Genomic DNA, 9,690 nt, shown 5'->3' on the forward strand with positions numbered 1-9,690 from the left:
CCAACTCCTCCAGAACACTGGTTCTCAATCTACTTGCATGATGGAATTCCTTCAGAGGTTTGAAAAAGATACTGATGCCCCACCCACAGAGATTTTAATTTAACAAGACATATGGCCTGGGCATCAGCATTTTAAACACGGTTGGTGACTCTAACATATAGCACATTTTAAGAACCATATATTTTTGCTATCAGGAGCAAAAATATATATAAAGTAGAAACAACCCAAATGGCCATGAACTGAAGAGGGAACAAATAACATGTAGTGTATCCATATAATGGAATAGTATTCAGCAATAAAATGTACAAAGTCCTGATATACGATACAATACGGTCAAACTATGTAAACATGTTAAGTTAAAGAAGCCAGTCACACAGAACCGGCCAGGCTATGATTTCATTTCTATGAAATATCCAGGAGACAAATCCATAGAGATAAGAGTATAATGAGTGGTTACTAGGAACTAAGAGAGCTGAAGGGAAATGGGGGGTGAGTGCTAATGGGTCTGTTTCTTCCCGGGGTGATGAAAATGTTCTAAAATTGATGTGGTGATGGCTGTACTAGTCTGAATACACTCAGTCACCGAACTGTCCACTTTAAATGGGTGGACTGTATGGGGCTTACATCTCGTAAATCTATTTAAAGAAGAGACAAATATAAATTCTATGCCCAGCTCTCAAGGAACTTACAATCGAACTGTAGAGAGAAAGAACAGCTGCACATATAAGACAGGTGTCGGAGATTTTAAAAAGTGATTGAGGAGAACTGCCTAATGCAGAAAATAAACTCTTAAGTTTGGAAGAAGGCTTCAAAGCCAAAATCATCTGACAGTTTTCTTTTATTGCCCAATCATTCTTCTCTGATTTGAAGAAAAGCAACGGAGAGGCTGGATCTCATCAGTACGCTGTCGATGTCACAGGGCTGGGAGTCTCAATCATCGAAGTTTGTGAGAAAAAGAATGACTAACTTAGCACTGCCAGGGCTTTTTTTTTAATCCTTCAGGATACAGGCTGTTGGGAATTCCCCGGTGGCCCGAGTGGTTAGGATTCAGGGCTTTCGCTGCTGGCCTGGGTTCACTCTCTGGGTCAGGGAAGATCCCCACAAGCCATCCAGAGATCCAAAAACACCCGAACAACAAGAACAACAGCAAAAGCAAGATACAGGCTGCTGCTGAATGATAGTGACTTTCAATTACCAACAAGGTCTTTGAAGGATGGATTTGGTGCTCTAAGTATCTCTTATGTCCTGGCTTTGTCTTCACTTCTACCACAGTTTGGGCCAAATAAACTTACATGCTCACGCAGAGAAAGATTTTATGAGGCTTTGAAGGTGTTATAGGACATATGCCAGGAAGCTCAGCTTGGTGATCTGTGACGACCCAGGGGTGAGATGGGAGGGAGGTCCCAGAGGGAGGGCACATGTCTACTTATAGCTGATTCGCACTGTGGTACAGCAGAAACTAGCACAATACTGTAAAGCAATTACACTCCAGTTTTTAAAAACGTGCTTCCAATCCTCAATGTTCCTAAAATTCTTCATAATAATAGTTAAAAAGTGTTTACTGTGGCAGGGGCTGACACAGAGAAAACTCCAACTTCAGGCAAGATAGGATTTTGTTTAGCCATCTTGCTTTGTCTTGGCGGGGAAAGTTAGTATAAGAACACTTGTATTTTGCTAATACTTTTTGGGAATGTTATACACTTGAACGTATTTTTTGCTCTCATTTCCAGAAAACATACCATTATCAATGAAAGAAGCCTTGGTCTGTATCTTAGAGCCCCTTTAATAAATGTCTGTTAGAGCATATTGAAAAGCAGCTGGTAACTACATTTTAAAACTCATAGAAATCGTATTATCAGAATATAAGCTCTGGTCTCCATTCTACAGTACACTTAAACATGCAGCCACTGGTGAAGGAAGCTGGCTGAATATTGCCTTTAGTACATTCATCCTTCTACACCCTGCTGGGTGGGCTTCCCTGGTGGCTCAGTGGTAAAGAATGTCCCTGCCAATGCAGGAGACAGGGGTTCGATCCCTCAATCAAGAAGATCCCCTGGAGAAGGAAACGGCAGCCCAGTTCAGTATTCTTGCCTGGGAAATGCCATGGAGAGAGGACCCCGCCGGGCTACAGTCCATGGGGTCCCAAAGTCAGACACAACTTAGCAACTAAAGAACGAACAACCCTGCTGTGCAACAACAGATTCCAGCAAACTTTCAGGAGTGGCTGGGCCAGGCTTTTAAATATGCTGGGAGTTAGTTGTCAGATTAATTTTTAGGCAAATTACCCACTGAATCCTAAAAACCCTGAAGCATCCTAACTCAGACAAACAAGACAATAATAACTCCGAGAACAACCTGTTTAAAGATAAAGTGAAGTCGCTCAGTCGTGTCCAACTATTTGCGACCCAGTGGAGTGTAGCCCACCAGGCTCCTTTGTCCATGGGATTCTCCAGGCAAGAATACTGGAGTGGGTTGCCATTTCTTTCTCCAGTTTAAAGATAAGGACTAAGAAATAAAGTATTAAACTGTGAAATGTACTAGTCACAAAACCCCAAGAAGGCTTCAATTAGACAGATTTGAGCCCTTATGCCTGCTTCAGTTCAGAAATGCCGAAACAGGAGATGAGTGTTTAATTTGAACCAACAGGTTTCCACTAGTTGTTTTCAAGTCAAATTCTCCCCATTCTCTCCACTTTCCTTCAACCAGGTGTAACCCTGTCTGTCCCACTCTTCACCATATTCACTACCAAACATCTTCACTACGAAACTTATTTTTGACCACTATTTCCAGATAAAAAGAACCAATGGAACAGAAGAATGTACCAACTAACAAGGCAAATAAAATTAAAGTCACCAGGAGCTAAGAGATTTGAAAAACAGTCCCTGAAAAATGTAAGGCAGAATCTCAGATACTGCTGAAATATCAGAAATTTTAAAAACTATTATTAAATTAAGAAATGGTCTTGCCTCTCTAAATCAAACCCCGCTAGGCCTCTTAGTCTTTCTTAAAAGTTTCAGGTTGTATTTACTTTCACTGTATTCAAGGTCGACCTCACCCCTCACAAACACAGTTATTAAATTTCTTGGTAACTGGAAAAGGTGCAAAGATTAATCTTTTAAATTCCTACCCGTCCTTCTTGTAGTTTTTCTCGATTTGTCCATTTTTACAAGTGTAAGAGTTTCCTTCTGTTTAAAGTTAACTAGTCTTGGTCTACTTCGGAAGTGGGGTCCTTCTACCAGGGTTTGAATCCCACCTCTGCCACTCAATAGTTGAGTCACTTTAACCAGGACCCAGGACTCTGGCTGCCTTATGCCTCTTTCCTCACCTAGAAACTGGAGACAGTATTTTCTACACGGTGACTGTGAAATTATACATGTGAAGCAATTATCGTACTGCCTAGCACACAAGTAAAAGTGTCCAATAACTCATCTACGATTATCTGAGTGCCAAACTCCTGAATCCAAGAATATGCACTGACGAGTTAACCCCAGATGAAGGAAAAATCAAAGAAGAAATATTTACGCAAACCCCCCTTTAAATGTGTTCTGCCAGTAGAGAGGAAATTCCCAGGGGAAAAAAAAGTGCTTCTAGCCCACAGAGGTTTCTTTTTCTCATGTAGCTCTGTAAGTAAAATTCGTCCTGAATAAAAATGAAGACAAATAATGTATTTAGTTTTCAATTCTTCCTGATTATCCTAAAGAAAGTCAGATTTTGGGGTTTCCCCTCCCAGCACTGTTTATAAAAACCCAAGTTGACAAGAAAGAGTCCAAAATGGCCCATGCTACTTTTAATGCAGACTGATGTGAGTTACGTTTTTATCCTTCTACAATCTTTCACAATCTCTCAAGAGGTTTTTTTCCAAATATCTAAAAAGTCAAGTTGTTCTTCGCTCAACCTTCTGGAGATGAGAGGGATGCCTTATTTTTCTTTGGAAGTTACCTACCTAGTCCAAGATCAACTTCATTCCTCATATGCAAAAATACTTTCTCCAAGACAGCTTTGAAAATGGTGGATGATTCCTTCCAGAAGCTAATGGAAATTCAGAATGTAAAACTACTGCTCTTCATCAACACCTCCTCTGCACAAAGGGGTGAGAACTTTTACCCCTGTACCACCTCCCGTCTGGTGTTTCTTTGACAAGAGGTTAGAATCCACTTATGACTGTCCAAATCTTCCTGGACTACAAAGATTTAATATGAATCTTAGTTACAGGCATGACATTAACTCTAAATTTTATTCCATTTTCTTTTATACTCTTCGAATATGCAAACTGAGGTCTGATTACAAAGGGTGGAAAGGGAGTTACCTTAACAAACATAATTGGAAAGTTCACATTTAAAAGAAAAAGCAGTAAAGATGTTTACCCACTTTTGTATATGGAATGGTAAATTATATAGTTAAGAAAGAAAGAAAAACTTCAGTAATATAACCCTCTAGGCTACATTTCTGAATCTGGGAAAACTAGAGTCCATTAGCATCATATATCCTTTGGTCATATAGATTATTAAAGAAATGGCTATAGGGACTGAACAGCAGCTAAATCGGAAAGCACAATTTATTTCTTCATATCGTGGGGAGGAAGGAATACAGTCTTAATCACTACTGGGGGAAAGTTCAAGACAAACAGCTTCAAAGGGAAAAAAAGGCACAATCACTACATTGTCAATATATCAAAACCTTACTTCAGGATTAGTCTAAAGCTTGACGTTTAAGAGCTTAAATATATTTACCGTTCCTATTAGGTTACACATTTCCTTGAACTAAATATTTTTCCAAAAAACGCATTCACACGCACAAATTGGAAATAAAACTATCTACTCCTTTAAAAAGTCCCTACAAAATATATACAGAAACTTGTTTCCACATTTGCGACATTTACAGAACTTGTTAGCAAAGTTTTATGAGACACAGCTGTCCCACCCTCTGCCCTCTCAAAAGCAACATACCAGGAAAGCAATTGAGGCAAATTCTCAAACAGAAAAGGAAAACTACATAAAGCACCCAAAAGAGAAACAATGTATGAAAGCACAAAATTTAGTAACAGCCTAAAAGCAACAGAAATGCTAATCTACACTCGAAATTCTTACCCTTGACAGCAGAGAACAGAATATCCTGCCTTACACATTTTGGAATTGCAATTCCGAAAAGCTAAATCCAAAGACAAAGCCGCCCTAGGGAAAATAACAATTGCGCAACAGATCAACAGCTCCAACTTGTCCCTTGGCCCCGGCGCGGCAAGGTTTGCACGCTACAAAGCAGGAAAGGGCCCTCTGAGGGCGGCCGTGACAGCCAACCGGCCACTGTCACGGCGCCGGGACCACGCTCGCGGCGTGCGCCACCGGGAGGCACAGCGCCGGGATCGAGAAGCCCAGGGGAGCTGGGGTGGGGTGGGGGGCGAAGCCGCGTCGGACTTCAGAGTCCACCGCCCCACCCGCCCTTGCCGGCGTATTGCTAGGGGCCGACTCAGAGTTCTAAGAGCCCGAACCCTTCCCTCGGGGCGAGGCGGCGCGCAGGGCAGGGTTCGATCGCCGTACGTCGGGGAAACCGAGTGCGCTGGGCGCTTGGTGACCTCCTCCTGCCCCAACCCTGGGAGCTGGGCATTTTCGCCAAGCGGCCTCAGGGCGATCGCAAGGCTGGAGTGACTGATCACTCTGCCTAAGAGAACCCTCAGCAGGGTAAGAGCGCCGCGGCTCGCCCCCGCGGAGGTCTTGGGCAGAGGAGCAGCGGCAGAGGAGGGGTTCCGGGTCCCAGCCCGGAGACCTCAGTTCCCCCGAGAGTGGCCCCGTGACTAGGCACATTTTTGCCGGCTCCGAGGCGGGGGAGCCGCGCAGCCCCGGAAGGGCCGGGCCGCGCCGGCTCAGACCGCCAGTGTCCGCCCTCTCCTACCCGGTTGCCTCCCGGCCGCTCAAACTCGGAGAGGGGGCCCGCCGCGGCTCCAGCATCTCGGCTCCGGCGACCGGGGACGCGGTTAGAAACGCCCTTCGCCCCCACGCGCGCTGGCGTAGCCCCCCAACCCCAACCCTACCGCCCTCGGGGGCTGCGGGCGCGTTGTCAGTCACACCATTCCCCGCGCTCCCATACCCCTCGCAACCCTTGGGGTCGCCACTCCCCTCCCCCGGCCCCAGCTCAAGCGCGGCGGCTCCGGTGTGTGCGCGGCAGCTGCAGTCCGAGCTCCGGCCACAGACGGGGAAAGAGGCCGATGCGGCTGTCCCTCCCGGGCCGCGGCTCCCTTGCGCCCCTGCTCCCGTCCTGGCACCACCTGCTGGGACGGCAGTCCCGGCGGCGGCAGCTCCAAGTCCATCATGCTGAGCTGGGGACGGTGCTTTGAGGCTCCCCGACGGCGGCCCTGTTCCGGCTGCCGAGGCTTGGAGCGGACTCGGCGGTACTGGTGGCGGCGGCGGCTCCTGGGGGATCCTAGGAACTCGCTGCTCCCCGACTTGGCCGGAGTCGCCGATCGGGCTCTTGTCCCGCTCCGCCTCCCGCCCCGCGAGGGCGGGGCGAGAGCCCAAGGCCCTTCCTTCCCCAGCCAGCCGCCCGGGCCGACCTTCCGAAAATCCCCCACCCTCGCCGGGGCTGACGCAAGAAGCTGGCCGTCCTGGGGCGGGAGAGAGTTGCGGGCGGGGGTCTCGGGCGGCTGCGGGCAGGCAGAGTGCCGGAGGAAGGCCCCCGTAGCTCCCCGGTCTCCGCTGTCAGTTTGCCCTTCTGGAGAATGCTGCCATCGCTCCCCGCCCGTGGGATTGAGTCGTTTGCCGAAGGTCGCTGGGGTTCGGGTGCTTTGAAACTGTTTAAACAGTTGAAACAAACATGCTTGGAGACTCGGCAAAGGCGATGATATCGGAGCTGCGCCTCCCTGCTTTGGATTTGCAGAACCTTGCCCGGCTTTCTCTCTCCCCACCGCCCGAGAGTGGCGCCAGCCCGGGGGGTGGGGGCCGGAAGCCGGGACCTGGGCCCAGCTCACGGCGAGCTGCCCTCTCGCTCCGGCTTAGCCAGTGAGACTGGCCCGGGGGAAGAGTGGACCGCGCGGGGAGCTCGTGCTCGGTCACCCTGATCGCCTTCCACTTACTCCCACGCCTTGCACTCTGGCCAGGCTTCAGTCCCCGAGGGCGAATGGAGAAGTCTCTTTGGATCGGAGAGCAGTCGAGCTTGCCCATCCGGAGCATTCTCTTCCCACCAGAGTGCACACGCCACAACATAGATGGCGATTTTTAACCCTGTTCGATATTACAAACGTGTCATAACCTCTAGAAGTTTTCATGTACTCAAGATACGATTTTAAAAACAAAAAGGCAAAAAACAAGTTATAAAACTGTGTAGTATGGACCCGTTCTGTGAAAGCATGTACCTAGAAAAAAAAAGTTCTTCAAAATATTACTAGTAATATTAATAGTTGCAGGACCTTGAATGATTTTTATCTCTTTGTTACTTTAAGTATGTTTTAAATCTACGATAAATGTGTATTATTCACTGCACCTTAAAAACAATTATTTAAAAAGTAGTCAGTGCCCAGAGCAAACTTCAAGTACTTGAAAACAGGAATATTGTGAAATCTTATGATTTAAAAAAGAATAGAGAAATGGTTTAGTTTTGTTTTCTCTTATGCAACAGCACTCTTTCTAGCTCTTTAACAAGTCTGATTTTCAGTTTATCACTTCTTCGAATTATGCAAAACCAGGTGGAGTAGACAGTGTCTGGCACTGGTTTTACTATTTCATTCAAAAACCTGACGCCAAAAAAAGAAAAAACCATAAAAGCCTGACTACAGCAGACCAACGCCCCCAAAGCTGCAAAGAACTTACTTTCTCTCGTTGCATAATTTGACCCTCCCAGGACTTACCTGTTGATTTATATGTTTGAATATTTCTTAAGGTAAGTGAAGCCTAAATTAATTGCTTGTAATTGAAGTAAGTTTCTTCAATTTGAATTAAACTTTCAGCTGTTAAGTGAGAAGCCCGCAAAATGATCTGCACACTAACAACAAGCTCAGGAGAAGTGATTTACAGTGAACCTGACATGGAATATGCAGAGACATTATGAAATGACATTTCTGTGTCAAAGAATGGCACCAGAGTATATTGCTAACAATTCAAGTTACTTATTAAAATTAGTACATGGAGAAGGTAGACAGAGAGCACAGGAGGCAGGCAATAACAAAGTCATATACGACATGATGGCTGCCCTCCAGCGGCTTATAAAATTTGGTATTTCCTTGTTGGGCAACAAATTTCCGTTGAGTTTAGACTGAATAAAATAAACTTTACTTTTGCAAAACTGCAATTACTGGGAATATATTATTTCAGGCACCTGCAGAGTACATATTTTCAAAGGGAGGAGGACAATACGATAAGAGTCTGAACATGTTTAAGAAAAATTAAGGAAACAGCTAAAAAAAAGCTGTTTGGCATTAAATGGGGATTCAGCACAAGAGGAGGAAACCCCAGTCTTGGACCACCCACATCAAGGAGGTTCCTGGTCTTTGCAGAACTCTGATCCAAGATCATATCCATGTGCGAAACGAGGCCTTGCCCTCTAAACTTGAACGCAGTGCCATGAAGGCCCAGATACTGTGCACTGAGAAGTTCCAGGATGCTGGGTTCTCTCTCCTGCCCTGTTGCCATGGGAGTTATTTTACTGTCAGGCTCTCCTTGCTGTTTTATTTTCCCACTCAGTTGGCTTCACATGCTACTAACCTGTGTATGTTTCTGTTGATATCTGAGTTCTTTGCCATCCTTAGAAAGAGAACCCTCCGGGTACGCTTGAGATGTGTGACCAAGTTGTAATACTTAGTTCCGGAACTGTCGTAGAAAACAAGCATCGTCAGGTAAATCTTCCACGTATGCAACGTTTGGAAAATAGTGATGCAGTGACCCCTTTATTTCACCTTCTCCGTGATCTAATCTGCCAAATTTGCAAGACCCAAGAAAGTACCTACTGTTTCCAAAGTCCTCCATCACCGTGAGGCTTCTTCCCTCTGCTTATTCCTTTTCACTGTACTCCACGTTTCACCAAGAAAGTATCCAAACTCCCTTGGCATTATTGTTAAAATTCTAAATTTGTACAGCCTCCAGCGGGAGCAGATCCAGTAGCCAGTTTCCCCAGGTGGCACTGAGTGAACTGCCCCTCCTGGCGTGTTGCTGTGCTTGTGTAGTCCCCCACATCGCATCAAGGCTGGCCCTGAGACTTACTGTAACTTAGGCGAGGCCGGAAGTGACACTATGCCAAGTCTCCACTAAGCTTTAAAAGGGCCTGACAGCTTTTAATTTCACAGTCTTAGAAGTTAGCCATCATGTAAGAAGTCTGACTATCTTTGTGGGAAGAGAGGCTGTGGGGAAAAGCCCTGGGGATGGGACTTCAAGTGGAAAGAGCAGCTATGTGAACCAAGGCACCAGACATGTGAGTGAAGAAGCCAGACCAGCTCTTCTAGCCGCCCAGTTGAACCCCAGGAGACCTCAGCCCCAACTGCTATGTGACTGCAACCATATATGAGAGACTCCAAGCAAGACCAGCAGAAGAGTGCCTGGGTGAGCCCAGTCAGCCCAAAGAATTGTGAGAGATTGTAATAAATTGTTTTTAGCCACTACATTTTGGGGTGGTCTGTTTCATAGCAATAGAAAACCAAACAGCGTATATTGAATATCAAAGACAAGTTTTCTCCTGGCTGCTTTCTGTTTGTTAACAATTATTGGCGTCACA

At 46.0% G+C, this 9,690-nt stretch overlaps 1 protein-coding gene across 2 annotated transcripts in view; it reads right to left on the bottom strand.

Annotated features, from left to right (window-relative positions):
• The window catches only part of NFE2L2 (nuclear factor, erythroid 2 like 2), a 32,634-nt gene extending 26,156 nt beyond the window's left edge, over positions 1-6,478 (bottom strand). Inside the window, exon 1 of one of the 2 annotated variants that reach the window (XM_018054369.1) lies at positions 6,260-6,478. In XM_018054369.1, coding sequence (XP_017909858.1) covers positions 6,260-6,304 — 45 coding nt within the window. In that variant the 5' untranslated portion in view covers positions 6,305-6,478. 2 annotated transcript variants of the gene reach the window in all.

Source organism: Capra hircus, chromosome 2 (genome assembly GCF_001704415.2).
Source record: "Capra hircus breed San Clemente chromosome 2, ASM170441v1, whole genome shotgun sequence".
Lineage (NCBI taxonomy): Eukaryota > Metazoa > Chordata > Mammalia > Artiodactyla > Bovidae > Capra > Capra hircus.